We start from the raw sequence: 21,783 nt of genomic DNA, 5'->3' as shown, positions 1-21,783 counted from the left end.
GAGAGTGTATGTGTCCAGGAATTTATCCATTTCTTCAAGATTTTCCAGTTTATTTGCATGGAAGTGTTTATAGTATTCTCTGATGGTAGTTTGTATTTCTGTGGGGTCAGTGGTGATATCCCCTTACCATTTTTTATTGTGTCTATTTAATTCTCTCTTTTCTTCTTTATTAGTGGTCTATTTTGTTAGTCTTTTCAAAAAACCAGCTCCTGAATTCATTGATTTTTTGAAGGGTTTTTCGTGTTTCTATCTCCTTCAGTACTGCTCTGATCTTAGTTATCTCTTGTCTTTTGTTAGATTTTGAATGTGTTTGCTCTTGTTTCTCTAGTTCTTTTAATTGTGATGTTAGGGTGTCAATTTTAGATCTTTCCCATTTTGTCCTGTGGGCATTTCGTGCTGTAAATTTCCCTCTAACCACTTCTTTAGCTGTGTCCCACAGATTCTGGTACCTTGTGTCTTTTTTCTCATTGGTTTCAAAGAACTTATTTATTTCTGCTTTAATTTCATTATTTGCTCAGTAGTCATTCAGGAGCAGGTTGTTCAGTTTCCAGGTAGTCGTGTGGTTTTGAGTGAGTTTCTTAATCCTGAGTTCTAATTTGATTGCACTGTGGTCTAAGAGACTATTTGTTATGATTTCCATTATTTTACGTTTGCTCAGGAGGTTTTACTTCCAATTATGTGGTCAATTTTAGAAAAAGTGTGATGTGGTGCTGAGAAGAATGTATATTCTGTTGATTTGGGGTGGAGAGTTCTGTAGATGTTTATTAGGTCCACTTGATCCATAGCGGAGTTCAAGTGCTGAATATCCTTATTAATTTTCTGTTGCGTTGATCTGTCTAATATTGTCAGTGGAGTGTTAAAGTGTCCCACTATTATTGTGTGGGAGTGTAAGTCTTTTTGTAGGTCTCGAAGAACTTACTTTATGAATCTGGGTGCTCCTATATTGGATGCATATAAATTTAGGATAGTTAGCTCTTCTTGTTATATTGGTCCCTTTACCTTTATGGAATTCCCTTCTTTGTCTTTTTGATCTTTGTTGGTTGAAAGTCTGTTTTATCAGAGATTAGGATTGCAACCCCTGCTTTTTTTTTTCTTTCCATTTGCTTGGTAAATCTTCCTTCATCCCTTTATTTTAAGCCTATGTGTGTCTTTGCACACACGTGTGTCTTTGCACATGAGATGGGTCTCCTGAATACAGCACACCAGTGGGTCTTGACTTTTTATCCAGTTTGCCAGCCTTTGTCTTTTAATTGGAGCATTTAGCCCATTTACATTTATGGTTAATATTGTTATGTATGAATTTGATCCTGTCATCATGATGCTAGCTGCTTATTTTGTATATTAGTTGATAGTTTCTTCATAATATTGTTGGTCTTTATATTTTGGTATCTCTTTGCAGTGGCTGGTACCAGGTTTTCCTTCCCATATTTAGTGCTTCCTTCAGGAGCTCTTGTGAGGCAGGCCTGGTGGTGACAAAAATCCCTCAGCATATGCTTATCTGTATAGGATTTTATTTCTCCTGCACTTATGAAACTTAGTTTGGCTGGATATGAAATTCTGAGTTGAAAATTCTTTTCTTTAAGAATGTTGAATATTGACCCCCACTCTCTTCTGGCTTGTAGGGTTTCTGCAGAGAGATCCGCTGTTAGTCTGATGGGTTTCCCTTTCAAGGTAACCTGATCTTTCTCTCTGGCTGCGCTTAACATTTTTTTTCTTCATTTGAACCTTGGTGAATCTGATGATTATGTATCTTGGGGTTGCTCTTCTTGAGGAGTATCTTAGTGGTGTTCTCTGTGTTTCCTGAATTTGGATGTTGGCCTGTCTTGCTAGATTGGGGAAGTTCTCCTGTATAATATCCTCAATTGTGTTTTCCAACTTGGTTCCATTCTCCTCGTCACTTTTAGGTACACCAACGTAGGTTTGGTCTTTTCACATAGTCCCATATTTCTTGGAGGCTTTGTTCATTCCTTTTCATTCTTTTTTCTCTAACCTTGTCTTCATGCTTTATTTCATTAAGTTGATCTTCAATTTCTGATATCCTTTCCTCCACTTGATCGATTCGGCTATTGATACTTGTGTATGCTTCACGAAGTACTCGTGCTGTGTTTTTCAGTTCCATCAGGTCATTTATGTTCTTATACAAAACGGATATTCTAGTTAGCAGTTCCTATAATCTTTTATCAAGGTTCTTAGCTTGCTTGCATTGGGTTAGAACATGCTCCTTTAGCTTGGAGGAGTTTGTTATTACCCACCTTCTGAAGCCTGCTTCTGTCAATTCCTCAAACTCATTCTCTGTCCATTTTTGTTCCCTTGCTGGCAAGGACTTGTGACCTTTTGGAGGAGAAGAGGCATTCTGGTTTTTGGAATCTTCAGCATTTTTGCACAGGTTTTCCCTCATCTTCCTGGATTTATCTACCTTTGATCTTTGATGCTGATGACCTTTGGATGGGATTTTTGTGTGGGTATGCTTTTTGTTGATGTTAATGTTATTGCTTTCTGTTTGTTAGTTTTCCTCTCTTCTAGACGTCTGCTGGAGTTCACTGGAAGTCCACTCCAGACCCTGTTTGCATGGGTATCACCAGCAGAGGCTGCAGAACGGTAAAGATTGCTGCCTGTTCTTTCCTCTGGAAGCTTCGTCCCAGAGGGGCACCTGCTCGATTCCAGCCAGGGCTTTCCTCTCTGAGGTGTCTGCTGACCCCTGCTGGGAGGTGTCTCCCAGAGAGGAGGCACAGGGGTCAGGGACCCACTTGAGGAGGCAGTCTTTCCCTTAGCAGAGCTCGAGCACTCTGTTGGGAGATCTGCTGCTTTCTTCAGAGCAGGCAGGCAGGAACATTTAAGTCTGCTGAAGCTGTGCCCACAGCCACCCCTTCCCTGGTGCTCTGTCCCAGGGAGATGGGAGATTTATCTCTAAGCCCCTAACTGGAACTGCTGCCTTTCTTTCAGAGATGCCCTGCCCAGAGAGGAAGAATCTAGAGAGCCAGTCTGGCTATAGTGGTTTGCCGTGCTGTGGTGGGCTTTGCCCAGTTCAAACTTCCTGGAGGCTTTGTTTACCCTGTGAGGGGAAAACAGCCTACTCAAGCCTCAGTAATGGTGACGCCCCTCCCCCCACCAAGCTCAGGCATCCCAGGTTGACTTCACACTGCTGTGCTGACAGTGAGAATTTCAAGCTAGTGGATCTTAGCTTTCTGGGCTCCAGGGAGGTGGGACCTGCTGAGCAAAACCACTTGGCTCCCTGGCTTCAGCCCCCTTTCCAGAGGAGTGAACAGTTTTATCTCCCTGGGGTTCCAGGCGCCACTGGGGTATGAAAAAGAACTCCTGAAGCTAGCTCAGTGTCTGCCCAAACGGCCACCCAGTTTGGTGCTTGAAACCCAGGGCCCTGGTGCTGTAGGCACCCTAGGGAATCTCCTAGTCTGCTGGTTCCAAACACCATGAAAAAAGTGTAGTATCTGGGCTGGATAGCACAGTCCTTTATGGCACTGTCCTTCACGGCTTCCCTTGACTAGGGGAGGGAGTTCCCTGATCCTTTGCGCTTCCCAGGTGAGGCAACGCCCTACCCTGCTTCTGCTCACCATCTGTGGGCTGCACCCACTGTCTAACCAGTCCCAATGAGATGAACTGGGCACCACAGTTAGAAATGCACAAATCACCCGCCTTCTGCGTTGGCCTCACTGGGAGCTGCAGACCAGAGCTGTTCCTATTCAGCCATCTTGCTGAGTTATCCTCTTGACTCTCTTTAGTATAGATCTTTCGGTGGTCAACTGTCTCTGGTTTTGTTTGTTTGTTTGTTTTTAGTTTTTTGTTTTTTTGGGACAGAGCCTTGTGCTGTCACAGGCTGGAGTGCAGTGGTGTGATCTCAGCTCACTGCAACCTCCGCATCCTGGATTCAAGTGATTCTCCTGCCTCATCCTCTTGAGTAGCTGGGACTACAGGCGCACGCCACACTGCACAGATAATTTTTATATTTTTAGTAGAGACAGAGTTTCACCATGTTGGCCAGAATGGTTTCGAACTCTTGGCCTCAAGTGATCCACCTGCCTCAGCCTCCCAAAGTGCTGGGATTACAGGCATGAGCCACAACCCCCAGCCAACTCTCTCTTTTTAATTGTTAAGAATGTATGCCTCTTGGAAAAAAAAAAGATTATCCTGTATACATAGTCCTGGGAATCTATTTTTCTCAGCTCTTTCAGCATAGTATTTTGCTACTTTCTGCCTTTTATTATTGCTCTTAAGGAGTCTGTTATTGGTATGTCATTTCTTTATGCATGATGTATCTTTTCTCTCAGGCTGCTTTTATATTTTACTCTTTGTTTGGCATTCTACAGTTTTACTACAGTGTGTCTAGGTGTGACCTTTTTAAAAAATCCTGTTTGGTATACATTCTAATTATTGTATCTCAGTTCTGTCAAACATGTATAGCTGTTATCCTTAAATATCACCTCTCCTTCATTCTCTTTACTCTTGCCTTTAGGGTCTCCAATTATATATATTTTACGGCATTTTATCTAATCCTCCATGTCTTTTAACTTCTCTTTTATATTCTCATCTCCTTGTCTCTTTCTGCTGCATTCTGGGTAATAACATCAGATCTGTCTTCCAGTTTTCTAAGTCTTCAAATAAGTCCAACCTGTTGTTTACCCTATCCATTGAACCTTTAATCTTAGTGATTAAATTTTTCACTTCTAAAAGTTCTATTTGGTTCCTTTTCAAATCTGCCTGGTAATTTTCATAATGCCTGCTACAGAGATCCAGTCGAAAAATTAATTAACGTTTTGAACTGTCCATTTACAGACATATCAAACTGAATCACTAATAAACACATGATTGAAAAATCTCAACCCCATTCATAAATGAACTGCAAGTTAAAATAGCAGTGAAATGTCTTTCATAACCATAAGGGAAAAATGCAGTAGGCTTGATAATACCAAATGATTAATTTGTGCCAGCATGTAGGGAAATAAAAACTTTTACATATTGTCATGGCAGTGTTAATTGGTAAGACCATTTGGAGAGTGATGTGACAATTTGAAAGTATTTGAAGTTATCCTTCACCCCAGCAGTTCCCCTTCTAGGTATCTAGCCTGTGGAAAAATCTCACACGTGTGCTACAAGTGACATGTAAAGGAAATATTAATTGCAGCATTATCTGTAGTAGTGAAAAAAAATGGGAATAGCCTAAATGTCCCTCAATAGGAAAATAGATAACTAAATCGTGGTTTATTCAAGCACCTCAATAACTAAACTAGTACCAACATAGATATCCAAAGTATAGTGTTGAAAGAAAGAATTTCCAAAGGATACAGGTCCATTGCCATAATGTGAATATTGAAAACACGCATACAAAATTTATGTATTGTTTATGGATACATACATATATACAAAAGTATAAAACATACATCTCTAGTTGAACCATAACAGAAACAAAAGCATATCAGGCAAAATGTTGACACCTTTTTAATCTAGATAATCAGTATGTAATGGTTATATTCTTTTCTGTACTTTTTATAATTAAATATGAAAATAATTTTTTAAAGATTTAGACTTTGTACTTTTTCCATGATTTATCACTTGTGCTGAGAGAGAATGTAGAGATCTTATTTTGAAAATTCCTCAGTTAATTCTTGTGCCAGGCTGGGCACAGTGTTTCACACCATAATCCCAGCATTTTGGGAGGCTGAGGGTAGGAGAATTGCTTGAGCCCAGGAATTAAAGACCAGCCTGAGCAACATGGCAAAACCCCATCTCTACAAAAATCACAAAAATTAGCCAGGTGTGGTGGGGTGTGCCTGTAGTCCCAGCTACTTGGGAAGCTGAGACAGGAGGATTGCTTGAGCCCAGGAGTTTGAGGGTGCAGTGAGCTGTGATCATGCCACTGTACTCCAACCTGGGTGACAGAATGAGACCCTGTCCCTAAAAAAGAAAGAAAGAAAAAAATACTTACACCAAATGTAATTTATTGAGGATTCCATGTATGTCTGAAGTCTCTGGTTCCTTCAAATCAGGATGCTGCTCCAACGGAGTCTTTACTGAACTGGCAAGACTACGAGGGTCGAACTCCTCTTCACTTTGCAGTTGCTGATGGGAATGTGACCGTGGTTGATGTCTTGACCTCATATGAAAGCTGCAATATAACGTCTTATGATAACTTATTTCGAACCCCACTGCACTGGGCAGCTTTATTAGGTATGTGACTCAAAGGATCAACAGTAGATGAAACTGCATGAGTATAGGAATATTTCTATGCCTTCCCTTCCACTGTTCGCTCCCAACTCCTAGTTAATTATTTTGATTTCTAACTGATATGTTGCATTGTTTTATAAACTAAATTATAGTAATATAAATTTATTTTCTGTTAAATATTAGTTTTAATTTCAACATGTCTTAACTTTAAATTTTTGTTATAAAAGTAATTCATGTTTATTGACAACATGTAAATGTAACATAAACCTCTTTTCATATTCAGCGCCTATATTTTTGGGGAGGAGGGCTTTAATTTTATGTTTGTGCTAATACTATGATATTTAAGGATTTTTCTTTATATTTTCCTGAAATGCCTTTTACTTAACCTTTTTGAAGATCACTTTTATAGATGAGAGAGTGTATATATGTGTATGTTTTATGTGTATGTTGGATTTTTGTGTGTGTGGAGTCAATCTGAGAGTCTTTCTCTTTCAGTGAAGGAGTTTTACCCATTAGTAGTCATTGTTATAAGATAAATAATCAGGACTTTTTTTTCCTGCTATCCTGGTATTATTAGTGTTTTCAGTTTAACATTTTTTGTTTGTTTGTTTGTTTTGTTTTGTTTCCTGTTTCCTTTACTTTCTACTCTTTGGTATATGGATTAGATTTGTTGTTGTTATTTGGTTTTGAATTGCCTAATGTTTTAGAAGGATTTAGGTTCTATTAGTAGTTACTTTTAAATTTATCAAAAACTTTTTAAAGCCTGAATCAGAGTCAAGAGCAAAAATGCGTCTATTGACTCCCACCTATTTAAGACAAAAAATTTAGCACAGATACTCATCACTCTTTTAGTACTTGTTAATATAATCTGAGACTTTCCCCCTAATTATTATAATCTTGATCTTAATTTTTAAATTACACATTATCTTTTTTTAAAAAATGGTGTTTATGTGTGCACTCACTTTTATTGCCAGATTTATAATTATTAGTCAGATTTCATCTTACATCCCTTTTTCTTTTTCCTCTGGATTCTGGGCTTACTTGGCAAATTTGTCTCCACATAACTAAATTGACTTTTTGTTCTGTAAGTTTTGCTTTCTTTCTGCCTCCTATATAGATTGTATTTTGGGTTATATTTTTATTTCCTTTTCTTACCTATATTTCTTTTTATCTCATTTCATTTCCTTTTAACTTCCTTCCATTACTTTTTCATTTCACTCTGTTTTCTTCTTAGAATACCCTGTTTCTGTTTCGTAGAAGCCATCTCTTTTTGCACTAAGTCGAGGATACCAGTTTCCTGAAATTTTCCTCTGGATCCTTCTCTAGATCATTTTCAGAGGTATGCTGTTTATCTTTCTGACAGTGCTTCTTTTTCACTTTCCTGTAGTATGTTTTTATGTAGTCTTTACTGAATTTTTCCCTTTATTTCTCAAACAAAATGAAATGTGTTTAGAGTAACTATGTGGCACAGATTGTCTTTGATCCCACATTTATATTATGGAGAACTCCATCTTAGACCACTTCTGGAGAGCAGATAGATGAGCACAACTTCCACTCAAATTACTTTTTTCTGCCTGGCTTTGAAGCAGTATATCCTTGCTCTGCTAATGGGGCATCTTCTTCATTCTCCAATATCTGAAAGCAATAGAGTATATAAAATTTCAGGTTTCCTGTATATACTACTACCAGGTTTGTTCATTTTTTAGTATTTTCTACAGCTCTTCACTTGTGGAGATCACATCCACTAGAATGCACTATATTGTCTTCATTGCTGCCTCATCATGCCTGCCCACTTGTTTTCTGAGATTTGAAATCACTGCCTAGATGTTATAAAATATAAATATAATAAAAGATTGTGGGAAGGAGAATATAGGGATGGGGGGCCTCAGAGATAGAAGAGGTTGTATTATAGTTTGTCCACCTGAATAGAAGACAACAGCTATGCAGTTCTGTTTGGTTGGGCAATGGAACCTTGAGAGTAGGAGCAGTGAAGGCTAAGAGGGCTTGGTTCTAAAGCAACTTCCCCTCCTTTGCTTTAGGCAGCTTTATAAAGTGAGGGGAATGCGATGAGGTGATGCCTAATATAGTTTTTTCTCAGTCTGACAAGTATACTTAATTCATTCCTACCTGATTGAAGCATTAAGTTTTTAGTAAGTTTTCATTCTGTTCTACCTCATATTAATATGTTAGTGAGAAATTAGAAGAGGCTGCATTGGGGGCTGCTGTTCAGAAACCACTGTGAATGCTGTATTGTGTGTCAGTGAATTTTCTTACCTTTTTCATTTAAGTAGATTATAAATTAATTAACATCCTTTATAAGTGATAATTACCTTTTTGTGTCTTTTCTCAGGCCATGCACAGATTGTCCATCTCCTTTTAGAAAGAAATAAGTCTGGAACTATCCCATCTGACAGCCAAGGAGCCACACCTTTGCACTATGCTGCTCAGAGTAACTTTGCTGTGAGTAAAACAAGTCAATGCTCTTTTTTTCTTAGTGAAAATTTTTATTTTTATATAATCATAGATTCATATGTAGTTGTAGGAAATAATACAACAAGATTTCATGTACCCTTCACCTAGTTCACTCTTTTTTTTTTTCTTTATTTTTCCAATAAGCTTTTTGCACTCCTACACCTAATTCACTCTAACGGTAACATCCAATACGATATCATAAACAGGAAATTGACACTGATACAATCCACTGATCTTATTCAGCTTTTCCCAGATTTACTTAGACTCATTTGTCTGTTTTTATGTATCAATTACCTTTTAACAATGGTTCATGCTGTTCACTCTGATGCAAGTGATAGTCTAAGGTTTTTTTTGTTTTTTTTTTTTGTTAGTCACATCTGAAGTTTTATACAGTTTTTATTTTAATGTTAAGCATAACATTTTACTTTACAGTAAGAGTACTTCATCTTTGTATTACTTTTATAGCACTAAGAACATCTTAGTGTTCAGCCATGTGTAATTGTCCTTAAAGCAGTGTGGCAAGGCTTTGGAACTAGAACAATCTCAGCTAGAATCCTGTCTGTGCAGTTTGCTAAACTGCATTATTACCTTACACAAGTTTCTTAATCTTAGTTTCTTCATATATAAGATGAGGATAATTATACCTTTTCTTTCAGGATTGTTGTAAAGATTAGAGAAAATTTATGACAAGTGCCTGCTGTATACCTTGGCATAGAGCACGTACTCAAGAAATAGAATGTACTCTCATTACTACTAGTGTTGATAATTATATATATTATACATCTGAGAATGCAAAAATGAATTATTTCCAAAAACACTGAATATTATTCATAGTTCTTCCCCTCCCCTTTCTCATCCATTATGTCCCCAGTCCACCCTGCAACATGATAGTGTCTAGGCTACTTCAGCTTCCTGAGTATGAATGGCCATCAAGAACCAGATTCATCCAAGAATGCACACGTTAAAACAGATTTTGCTGCCTTCTACATGGATATGCATAGTGAAACCCTTAGTTTCATTAAATTATAATAATACTATCAGGTCAGGCATGGTAGCTCACGCCTGTAATCCCAGCACTTTGGGAGGCCGAGATGGGCAGATCACCTAAGGTCTGGAGTTGAAGAACAACCTGGCCAACATGGTGGAAACACTGTTTCTACTAAACATACAAAAATTAGCCGGGCAAGGTGGCTGGTGCCTGTAGTCCCAGCCACTTGGGAGGCTAAGGGAGGAGAATCGCTTGAACCTGGGAGGCGGAGGTTGCAGTGAGCCAAGATAGTGCCACTGCACTCCAGCCTGGGTGACAGAGCAAGACTTCATCTCAAAAATAAATAAATAAATAAATAATACTATCATCAAGCATAGTATAATTTCATCTTCGTGACCTCTCCAAATGCTCTGTTAAACACTCAGATCTCTAAAATATCTTATCTTCACACCCTTCCCGACTCTGGTATCCAGAACAACTATTCCTCTAATCCTTGCTTCTTGGTATTCCTAACAACTTATTCAATTTACCACCTAGAGGTTTGACAAATCATTATCTGTTATCAGCTAACAAAGCAGTATTTTTGGAGAAGGTTTTTTTTATTACAAATAGATAGGAAATTAACTTGACCCAGCCTAGTCAATCTATGGAAATCACAGCTCAACCCATAAATCAACACAAGGCTATTAGATGTGTTATCCCCTGTTTATAGAAAACAAAACAAAACAAAGCAAGGTTCCATGAGATTAAATGACTTGCTCATGGGCTTTAACCCAAAACTTAGACTCCAAATTTAATATATATACAGACACCAATAATTAAATAGGTGTGCTAATGGAAACAAGAAAGAATGGTAGAACATTATTCTTTATGATGATTCAATAATATGATATAATAATTTTATTCAAAGAAATATTTTGTTGGATAATCTGCCAATTCCAGAGTTGATTTTTAATAATTATACAAATTATGTAAGCTCAGTTTCAAGTCCCTTGATCTCATTGTCGTCTAATAACTGACGAGAAATTACAACTCGCTCCTTGAAAAATATGGACACATTCCCCTACACATACAGAGCCCTGTAAACATTCATCATTAAGTAAAAACATACTCAGCAAAGAAATGTTTGCAAATTAGTAAAAGGAAACAAAGCAAAAAATCACAAACTTTTAAAATTCATTTCTTGACTCAAATATATTTAATATGCTTAATATACATTAGACTTTAGGAACAGTAAGTTATTATACCTCAGTAACTCAACAAATAGTCTTAAAAGTAGAAAGCAGTGTGTGATGCTGTGGAAGGAGTGCTGTTATTTAACCCTGGATTCTTCCTTTATCTGCCACCAATATTTATGTGACCTTGGAACCTAAATTTCTTCATCTGTAAAATAAGGAACTGGATTAGATGAGCTCTTGAATTCTTCTTTCTGTAAAATACTGAGAGTCAACATTTTATACATTTTTCATCAGCTCATAGCCTCCAGCATTTTTTGTCTGAAACTCTTTTACCTCAATTCAATCAAAAGTTTCTATGGTCTTTCTAAAAGTTTATATGAGTCTGAGTTCTGAGGAAAGAAGCAATTTAAAATGCTGGAATATTAACCCCCATTAAAATTGTGAGGCACTAATAGAATTGTCAAAGGTCCTAATTTTTTTTGTTGTTGTTGTTGTTTTTGGTTTTTTTTGGTTTTGTTTTTGTTTTTATTTGAGATGGAGTCTCACTCTGTTGCCCAGGCTGGAGTGCAAGGATGTGATCTCTGCTCACTGCAACCTCCGTCTCCCAAGTTCAATCAATTTCCCTGCCTCAACCTCCCAAGTAGCTGGGACTACAGCCATGTGCCACCGTGCCTGGCTAATTTTGTTATATTTTAGTAGAGACAGGGTTTCACCATGTTGGCCAGGATGCTGTCAATCTCCTGACCTTGTGATCCGCCCGCCTCGGCCTCCCAAAGTGCAGGGATTACAGGCGTGAGCCACCGCATACGGGCCAGTCCTAATTTTTGTGTGATTCCATAGAAGAAGGACAATTCAGTAATAAAGGAATTGCTGAATAAATATTTGTTTTAATGAATTGAGCACTGCATTTCTCAGTAACCATCAATCAGTATTCAATAAATGCATTAACCATTTAAAAAATGTTTAGTAACTAATCACATAATTCCAGTTTGTTCCTGGATTTAAGGCAAAAGCAAACAAACAAAAAACACAGTGAGAGAATGCAGAACCTTCTCTGGAGGCATGCCTGAATAGATGGGTCTCATGTAAAATATCCAAGAAAACATGTGTTTTATGGCCGGGTACAGTGGTTCATGCCTGTAATTCCAGCACTTTGGGAGGCCAAGATGGACGGATCACTTGAGGTCAGGAGTTCAAGACCAGCTGGGCCAACATGGTAAAACCCCATCTCTACTAATAATACAAAAATTAACCAGGTGTGGTGACACTCAGCTACTCAGGAGTCTAAGGCAGGAGAATTGCTTGAATGCAAGAGGCAGAGGTTGCAGTGAGCCGAGATTGCACCACTGCACTCCAACCTGGGCAACAGAGTGAGACTCCCTCAAGAAAGAAAGAAAGAAAGAAAGAGAGAAAGAGAGAAAGAGAGAAAGAGAGAGAGAGAGAGAGAGAGAAAGAGAGAGAGAGAGAGAGAGAGAGAGAGAGAGAGAGAGAGAGAGAGAGAGAGAGAGAGAGAGAGAGAAAGAGAGAAAGAGAGAAAGAGAGAGAGAGAGCGCAAGCAGGGGGGAGGGAGGGAGGGAGGGAAGAGAAGAGAAGGGAAGAGAGAAGAGAGAAATAGAAAGAAAGAAAATGTTTAAATTTTGTTCATTAATAAATAAAACACTGAATAATTCTGAGTTTTGCAACTGTCACTCAAACAATGACCTATAAAGTTTCCAAGCTTGATTGAAGATGATTACTTTCCATTTTGAGGATGTTGAATGGGAGAGTTAGGTTATGTTTGTGAAGTGTTACGGACACTACAACTAATTTGTAAGGACAGAGGATTGTTATCTTCGATGAAAATTGTAGTTCTGTCATTAATAAAAAGATAATTTAATTTAATTCAAAAGCAAGGGTCAAATGCTTTGCTTCTTAATGGAAGTCACATATTATTATATGACTTTATTACCATAGAAAATACTACTGTTTTGTCTCCATTTTTTAAATCAAGTTTTCTTACAGGAAACAGTTAAAGTGTTTTTAAAACATCCTTCAGTGAAAGATGATTCAGACCTAGAAGGAAGAACATCCTTTATGTGGGCAGCTGGCAAAGGCAGTGATGATGTCCTTAGGACTATGCTGAGTTTAAAATCGGACATTGATATTAACATGGCTGACAAATATGGAGGTACAGGTGAGAAGTGGTAGACACATTCAATTTGCTTTCACTCAGGTTCCAAAGTGTAGATGTTGCTATAAAACTTGTAAAATAGCAACTTGAAATCTTTGTTCCTAATCTAATATTGTTTGACTTTGGTCTTCAGTTTTAAGTTTGGGTTTGCCAGAATATCACTCCAAAGGCTTTATTTCTTCAGTATTATGGCTCAGATTAAAATATGTTTCTACCAAATGAATGGTTGCATTTGGTTGCTCCTTAGACATGATTATGGGGACTCTTCTGATCATTTATCTTTTTGTAAAAAAAAGAAAACCTATACTTTAAAACTATCCATATTTAATTGTCAATAATTATATTTTCAAAAATTTAGAATTATATTTAAGGAATGCACACATCTAAGTGTATTCTCAGCAGTCTCCTTTACTGTGCTCTTTTCTCAGGTTTGAATAGCATTACCACATCCTGAATCTCCCATTTTTAGAGATAACCCCCCATGGCTCTAGAAGCTTCCAAGCTTCAAATCAACCTTGCTTGAAAAACTCTTACTAGATGCTTATTTTAATTTCTTTCTCTAATAGGAGAGGCCTTTACCTATGTGTTGGTTAATGAAAGGTAAAGTTTTTCAGCCTCAGTGTCAACTTGGAGGTCTCTTCCTTGTGTACTGTATCCTACTTACAACTCAGAAAGAGAAGGAGAAATTACATACTACTACAATAGCACTGAATAGAATAAAAAATCAGTGATGGGCTTCTCCACGTTATGTTTTTTTATTTGTAGAAACATGCTAGAGCCATTTGCATCTACTGTTATCCTGAATAAGATTTTTCTTGGCCACCAAAACTATTGATGCAACAGTAGGGAGAGAGAAGGGAGGGGAGTTGCTTTAGTTAAAATCTCCCCCACTATACGAAGACAACCGCAGCCTCAAAAAAAATATTTTAAGAAGACAATTCAATTTTATGATAAAGACTTTAACTTTCAAAAGTATTTATCTATCAAAGCCTTACAGCAGATCTTAAATTTCTTTTTTTTTGAAATGGAGTCTCACTCTGTCACCCAGGCTGGGAGTGCAGTGGCATGATCTTGGCTCACTGCAACCTCTGCCTCCCAAGTTTAAGCAAGTCTCCTGCCTCAGCCTCCCAACTAGCTGGGACTATAGGCGCATGCCACCAAACCCGGCTAATTTTTTTTTCTTTTGGTATTTTAGTAGAAACGGGGTTTCACTGTGTTGCCCAGGGTGGTCTCGAACTTCTGAGCTCAAGCAATCTACCTGCCTCAGCCTCCCAAAGTGCTGGGATTACGGGTGTGAGCCACCATGCCCGGCCAGCAGATCTTAAATTTCTTAAGGGGCATAGTGCAGACACATAGGATGTTGACTTTATAAATGATCTGAACATTTAATTTTTTGTCAGATTTCCATTATATATTCTTCCACTTTATCACTAGCTTTGACTTTAGTTTAACTTTTTCAGGTATTTGAATAAGGTATGGGCAAGGATACTTGCACTCTTTGACCAAAAGTATCTTTCTCATATGCACCATGGTTGAAGTTCAGACATAAATTCTTCTCAGATTCATTAATTTGCTGGTTTCTTTCTTCTGTGGGGATTTTATTATGTCAGAGATGCCTTCCTGACATTTCTTTTCTGTGAAAGTGAGTTCTTCTCTATCATCCCTCTACAAGGATTTTTTTTCCCTTCCCATTAAAAAGAGGTGTTACCAATAGCAATATATGGACATTATTTGGATCCTGACTCAAATAAATAAACTATAAAAAATGTTACAGCCATCAGGAAAATGTCAATATTATTGAACATTACAGAATTTCTGTTAGTATTTTTTAGGTGTGATAACAGCATTATGGTTTTACCAGTGATCAAACTATTGTCTCTCAGCTTCGTGTTTATCCTTTTGTCCTTTCTTTGCAGCGCTGGGCCTGGGGCTCTGCAAATCACATTTCCCCTTTGCCACAGGTGCTCTTTTAGAGTCCACCAATAGGGAGCATTGGAGGGAGACTGGAAGACTGGAGGAGGGACAAGGGATTACATCTTTCTGTTTGCGTCCTGCTCTTGCTTTTTTCTTGTTTTCTTTTTTTAGGAAAAAAAGTAAAATAATAATAATAATAATAGATGGGATCTCACTATGTTGCCCAGGCTGGTCTCAAACTCCTGGGCTCAAGCAATCCTCCCACCTCAGCTTCCCAAAGTGCTTGGATTACAGGTGTGAGCCACCTCGTCCGGCCTGTTGTTTTTATTTCCTGCTATGGTCAGCATCACCCTAGTAATGCTTCTTCAACACAGCAATACTTTATTTCAGCAAAAACAGTTAATTTCACTCTGCAGGTTTCCAACATTCACAGTGTCAGCCTCAGCACACCCTTGTCAGACACAACAGCACCAGCCAAGCAGAGCCATTCCTCAGAGGCTGAGTTTTCATTCTTCAGGGCTCTTCTAAGCTTTTAGGTTTCAGTAATTTCATCCTCTTCTTTATGTACTCCCAGTGCCAGGATTGGTAGCTATTTCTTGCATTTGCTACCCCCGTGGTACCTTAGTGTTTTCTTTCTGCCTTTTCATTTCTTCAATACAAAGCCAGCAATTATTTATACTGAATTCCATCTATTATATCTGGTATGGTTTCCGTCTTCTGACTGGATCCTAACTGATACAGTGAGGTGTTTAAAAAAAGAATCCTTGTTTTTCAAAGACACTAAAATATTTACAGATGAAAGGATATGACTCTAGAATGTTTTTCAAAACAGTCAGAAGTAGAGGAAATGAATCGTGGTTAAAAAAAACAAGATTAGCCATGTACTGATAATTGTTGAAGCTGGGTGATAGCTATATTGAGTTCACTGGACAATTGTCTGCTTTTGAATATGTTTGAAGGTTTCCGTAATATAAAGTTACATTTAAAAAAAATTAAGTTTCTATATAAACTTGCAGTACTTTTCAAAGAAGGAGTAATGCTTGACCTAAGGTTATTTTTAAATAAAGAAAATTCAGGCCAGGCGCAGTGGCTCACGCCTGTAATCCCAGCACTTTGGGAGGCCGAGGTGGGTAGATCATTTGAGGTCAGGAGTTTGAGACCAGCCTGGCCAACATGGTGAAACCCCGCCTGTACTAAAAATACAAAAATTAGCCGGGCATAGTGGTGGGCATCTGTAGTCCCAGCTACTCGGGAGGCTGAGACAGGAGAATCACTTGAACCCGGGAGGTGGAGGTTGCAGTGAGCCGAGATCATGCCACTACACTCCAGCTTGGGCAACAGAGTGAGACTCTGTCTCAAATAAATAAATAAATATATATATATATATAAAGTAAATTCAAATAGTTATAAATGGGGAATTTCTTTTAATATGATCATTAATTTTAACTGTTACTTAACTGAAATTTTATCTTTTTAAAAAATTTGATATTGATGTTATCTATAGAGTATATTTCATACTGGATGCCACATCACAGAATTGTAGCATTTCAGAATTAGAAGTCACCTTAAAACTAAATCTAGCCCAGGGTTTTCCAAACCATGTTCTTCATAACAACAGTTTTCTATAGAGGTACCTGAAATACTTAGCTGAGGGAATAGACAGTCGAGTGGGTAATGCTCCACTTCTGATTTAGTCAGAACCACTCAACTCTTACTTGTTTTATATATTAGGTGTTTTATAAATTTTCATTTGGGGGAAAAGGGTTCTTACGCTCTTAAAATGTGAAATCACTGAAACATCACAGATATTATATGATGCTTTCATCTGCTTTATGATATTCTCAGCAGTGGTCTTTCAGCCTCTTGTTGAACAGCTCCAATATAGAAAACCCACTGCTGCCATCTTAACTCTATTAGAATGTTCTTCCTTATACTGAGCCAAAATTTGTCAAACTGAATGTTCTACCCTGTGCTGTCTTCCATGTGATAGCACTTCAGATATTTGAAGTTACTCATGCCTGTCTGAATCTTGTCTAGGTCAAACTAACATTTAGCCATTTAGGTCAATGGTTCCCAAATTCAAGAATGGCATAAGAATTACTAGAGATGTTTGTTTAAATTCAGATTCCCAGGCTACATGGACAGAGATTCTATGTCAAATCCTGTAGCAAGTCCTGTTGACTCCACCTCCAAAACATGTTCTAAATCATTCTGTTTCTCTCCATCTCCATTCCAGCCACCCTAGTCAGACCACCATCATTTTTCACTCAGTCTACTGCCGAAATGTTTACTGGTCTCCCTGCTTATATTTTAATCTACTACAAATATATTCTCCTCAGAACAGCTAGAGTCATCTGTTTAAAGCATAAATCAGATAATATCACTCCACTACATGAAGCCCTTCAAATGTCTTCCATCACTGGCCGATAGGACCATTTGTGATCTGGCCTTTTCTACCTTTCTGACTTAGTCCACTGTCACTTACTGTGCTGCAACTACCCTTCCTTCCTTAAACACACACAGTCGTTCCTGTCCTGTACTAACTCTTCCTTTGCTCAATAAATAAATAAAACAAGATTAGCCATGTATTGATAATTGTTGAAGCTGGGTGATAGCTATATTGAGTTCACTGGACCATTGTCTACTTTTGAATATGTTTGAAGGTTTCCGTAATATAAAATTACATTAAAAAATTAAGTTTTTTTTTTTTTTTTTTTTTTTTTTTTTTTTTTTGAGACGGAGTCTTGCTCTGTCACCCAGGCTGGAGTGCGGTGGCCCGATCTCGGCTCACTGCAAGCTCCGCCTCCCGGGTTCATGCCATTCTCCTGCCTCAGCCTCCCGAGTAGCTGGGACTACAGGCGCCCACCTCGCCCGGCTAGTTTTTCGTATTTTTTTTTTAGTAGAGACGGAGTTTCACCGTGTTAGCCAGGATGGTCTCGATCTCCTGACCTCGTGATCCGCCCGTCTCGGCCTCCCAAAGTGCTGGGATTACAGGCTTGAGCCACCGCGCCCGGCCAAAAAATTAAGTTTCTATAGAAACTTGCACCACTTTTCAAAGTGGGAGTAACAATAGTTAAGTTCAAGGTTATTTTTATTTTATTTTATTTTTTATTTTATTTTTTGAGACGGAGTCTCACTCTGTCTTTTTCATGGTTCAGGTCTCAGCTTAAACATCCACTCTTATGCAAAGCTATCTGTAACCACCAATCAAAAGTAGTCCCTCAGTGATTCTACATATCAAAACAGTTTTTATTACTTTAATTATACCAATTATCATTATATAATACTTTATTGATGGAGAATTGTTTTGTTTTGCTTTCCTCCCTAGAATGTAACCTTATCTATTGTATTCCATGCTAAACATCCAGCATTATAATACTACTCAGCCCAAAAATCTGCATCCCAGGTTTGCTCCATGGATCACCCTTTATGAAAAAGACACTGTTCTAGGCCTTATAGAGCCATAATACTTCGAACTGGCCCAGGCATCTGAAGTGTTATTTTGGCTAATTCAAACCTATAGAGGGATGACATAAGCCAAGCATTACAGTGGAGTAACATAGGCAGGAGTCAGTGTAACATGAAACACATTTAATCAAAATTACTCTTTAAAACCTCTGGAAGGCACAAGAGAGGAGGCCATATTCCATCTCAGTTTTTCTCCAGTGAAGCAAATTCCTGTTTCTTTTCTTTTCTTTTTTTGAGATGAGGTCTTCCTATTTTCTCCAGACTGGTCTGGACCTCCTGGGTTCAAGCAGTCCTCCTGCCTCAGCCTCCCAAGTAGCTGGGACTATAGACATGTGCCACCTCGCTGTTTCTTAAATTGAGCCCTGGGGAAGTAGCTGGCTTGTATTTGGAGTGATATTATATTAAAAATGCACTCAATGCAGCAAGATGTACATGCTTTTCAGTACCACTGGGGTACGCAAGCCAATTGAAGGAACAGCACATTTAACCAATGGAAGGAGCAGTCTATTGATGTCTCCAGTCACATGATCCCTTAGGGACATGTGCTTATTGAGTGGGTTGTTGGGCAGAATTGTGTACATCATTTAAATCATTTCTCTTTGTATTGTTTTCTTGCTGTCTTGAAAGAGAAAAAGAGAAAACTAATAGCTGAAAAGAGAAAACTAGTAGCTTAGAAGAGGATACCATTTCAGACCAACAGGATGGAAAGGAAGAAAATAGTAAGAAGAGAAAGGTAGAAGGAAAGGGGAAAGTGTGAGTGATACATATGCATAGGGAGGAAGGCACAATCTAAAAAAGCAAAATATAAATTAGGGAATCCTTAAAATTGAGATTGCATTTATTCAAAATGATAGGGAAATCAAGAGAAGAAAGGACATATAATAATTTAAAAGGTGAAGTTGTTATTGACTAATTCTTCACTTTCTTTTGGTTCCCTTTTAGCTTTGCATGCTGCTGCCCTTTCTGGCCATGTCAGCACCGTGAAGTTATTACTGGAAAATAACGCTCAAGTGGATGCTACTGACGTTATGAAACATACTCCACTTTTCCGAGCCTGTGAGATGGGACACAAAGATGTGATTCAGACACTCATTAAAGGTGGGTTAATAACAGTACTCCTAATAAGTCTCTCTTAACAGGTAGGAATTCTTGCATACTCTGTTTGAGATAAAGCTTTCCTTACCAGAAAGCTGCACAAGTACAAGGATGAAGGGATGATCACCCAACATGGCGTGAGGAACCTCAAGTTCTACTCCTAGCTCCACTTGTTGGGAGTTGCTTGATATAGGAAAAGTCACTTCACCTGCCTGATCCTCAATTTTATTTTATATAAAGGGGGAGTGATTCCTAGCCAGTCCAATTTACAAGCTTATTGTGAAAATCTGAAGTAGACAATGTATGTGGAAGCATTTCCACAAGAATAAAGCATTTAAGGAACAATTCTTATTATTTTACTTCTATTCATTTTAATAAATGCATTTAAGGAAGAATTGTGGTTTTTTTACTTCTATTCATTTTAATAAATGCTATTTCTATTAGACATTTTCATTATATTTGTGCTTTTCTAGGTGGAGCAAGAGTAGATCTAGTTGACCAAGACGGACATTCTCTTCTACATTGGGCAGCACTGGGAGGAAATGCTGATGTTTGCCAAATATTAATAGAAAATAAGATTAATCCAAATGTTCAGGATTATGCAGGAAGAACCCCTTTGCAGTGTGCTGCATATGGAGGCTATATCAACTGCATGGCAGTTCTCATGGAAAATAATGCAGACCCTAACATTCAAGACAAAGAGGTAGAAATTCTATGTCTTTTCTATATTAAGTTTGCTCCAAAGAATTTAGAGTATTTCTTCTTTGTTGTAAACATAAGTAAAACAACAGTTTACAAGATGAAGAGATCACCCACAAATCCATCTGTTAATCAAGACTATTATTTGTCCATATTCTCTTCCAGTCTTTTTATATATATATAATTTAACATAGTTATAATATAGACTTGAAATAATTTTATGACTTTTATAAAAGATTGCATGGTATACACATGTATGCATGTATAAAAATAAATATATTACATGATTTTCTTTTTCTTTTTTTTAATTATACTTTAAGTTCCAGGGTACATGTGCACAATTTGCAGGTTTGTTACATATGTATACATGTGCCATGGGGGTGTGCTGCACCCATCAACTCATCATTTACATTAGGTGTTTATCTCCTAATGCTATCCCTCCCTGCTCCCCACATCATGTGTCCAAGTGTTCTCATTGTTCAATTCCCACCTATGAGTGAGAACACACGGTGTTTGGTTTTCTGTCCTTGCAATAGTTTGCTGAGAATGATGGTTTCCAGCTGCATCCATGTCCCTACAAAGAACATGAACTCATCCTTTTTTATGGCTGCATAGTATTCCATGGTGTATACGTGCCACATTTTCTTGATCCAGTCTATCATTGATGGACATTTGGGTTGGTTCCAGGTCTTTGTTATTGTGCATGCCACAATAAACATACATGTGCATGTGTCTTTATAGCAGCATGACTTATAATCCTTTGGGTATATACCCAGTAATGGGATGGCTGGGTCAAATGGTATTTCTAGTTCTAGATCCTTGAGGAACCGCCACACTGTCTTCCACAATGGTTGAACTACTTTACAGTCCCACCAACAGTGTAAAAATGTTCCTATTTCTCCACATCCTCTCCAGCACCTGTTGTTTCCCGACTTTTTAATGATTGCCATTCTAACTGCTGTGAGATGGTATCTCATTGTGGTTTTGATTTGCATTTCTCTGATGGCCAGTGATGATGAGCATTTTTTCATGTGTCTGTTGGCTGCATACATGTCTTCTTTTAAGAAGTGTCTTTTCATATCCTTCACCCACTTTTTGATGGGGTTGTTTGATTTTTTTCTTGTAAATTTATGTAAGTTCTTTGTAGATTCTGGATATTATCCCTTTTGTCAGATGGGTAGATTGTAAAAATTTTCTCTCCCATTCTATAGGTTGCCTGTTCACTCTAATGGTAGTTTCTTTTGCTGTGCAGAAGCTCTTTAGTTTAATTAGATCCCATTTGTCTATTTTGGCTTTTGTTGCCATTGCTTTGGGTTTTAGTCATGAAGTCCTTGCCCATGCCTATGTCTTGAATGGAATTGCCTAGGTTTTCTTCTAGGGTTTTTATGGTTTTAGGTCTAACATTTAAGTCCCTAATCCATCTTGAATTAATTTTTGTATAAGGTGTAAGGAAGGGATCCAGTTTCAGCTTTCTACATATGGCTAGCCAGTTTTCCCAGCACCATTTGTTAAATAGGGAATCCTTTCCCCATTTCTTGTTTTTGTCAGGTTTGTCAAATATCGGATGGTTGTAGATGTGTGGTATTATTTCTGAGGGCTGTGTTCTGTTCCATTGATCTATA

The 21,783-nt window shown here is 37.9% G+C and overlaps 1 protein-coding gene across 12 annotated transcripts in view; it reads left to right on the top strand.

Moving 5' to 3' along the window:
* INVS (inversin) overlaps nt 1–21,783 on the top strand; it is a 321,952-nt gene that overhangs the window by 214,980 nt on the left and 85,189 nt on the right. For all 12 annotated transcript variants that reach the window (XM_050761486.1, XM_050761485.1, XM_050761483.1 and 9 more), the window contains 5 exons: nt 6,000–6,180; nt 8,528–8,637; nt 12,817–12,988; nt 19,310–19,465; nt 19,936–20,165. In XM_050761486.1, the coding sequence (XP_050617443.1) occupies nt 6,000–6,180; nt 8,528–8,637; nt 12,817–12,988; nt 19,310–19,465; nt 19,936–20,165 (849 nt within the window). The remainder of the gene's footprint in view (nt 1–5,999; nt 6,181–8,527; nt 8,638–12,816; nt 12,989–19,309; nt 19,466–19,935; nt 20,166–21,783) is intronic.

The sequence above is a fragment of the Macaca thibetana genome, chromosome 15 (genome assembly GCF_024542745.1).
Source record: "Macaca thibetana thibetana isolate TM-01 chromosome 15, ASM2454274v1, whole genome shotgun sequence".
Lineage (NCBI taxonomy): Eukaryota > Metazoa > Chordata > Mammalia > Primates > Cercopithecidae > Macaca > Macaca thibetana.
Note: the sequence above shows the minus strand (reverse complement) of the source record. Positions and strands in the feature narration are given on the sequence as shown.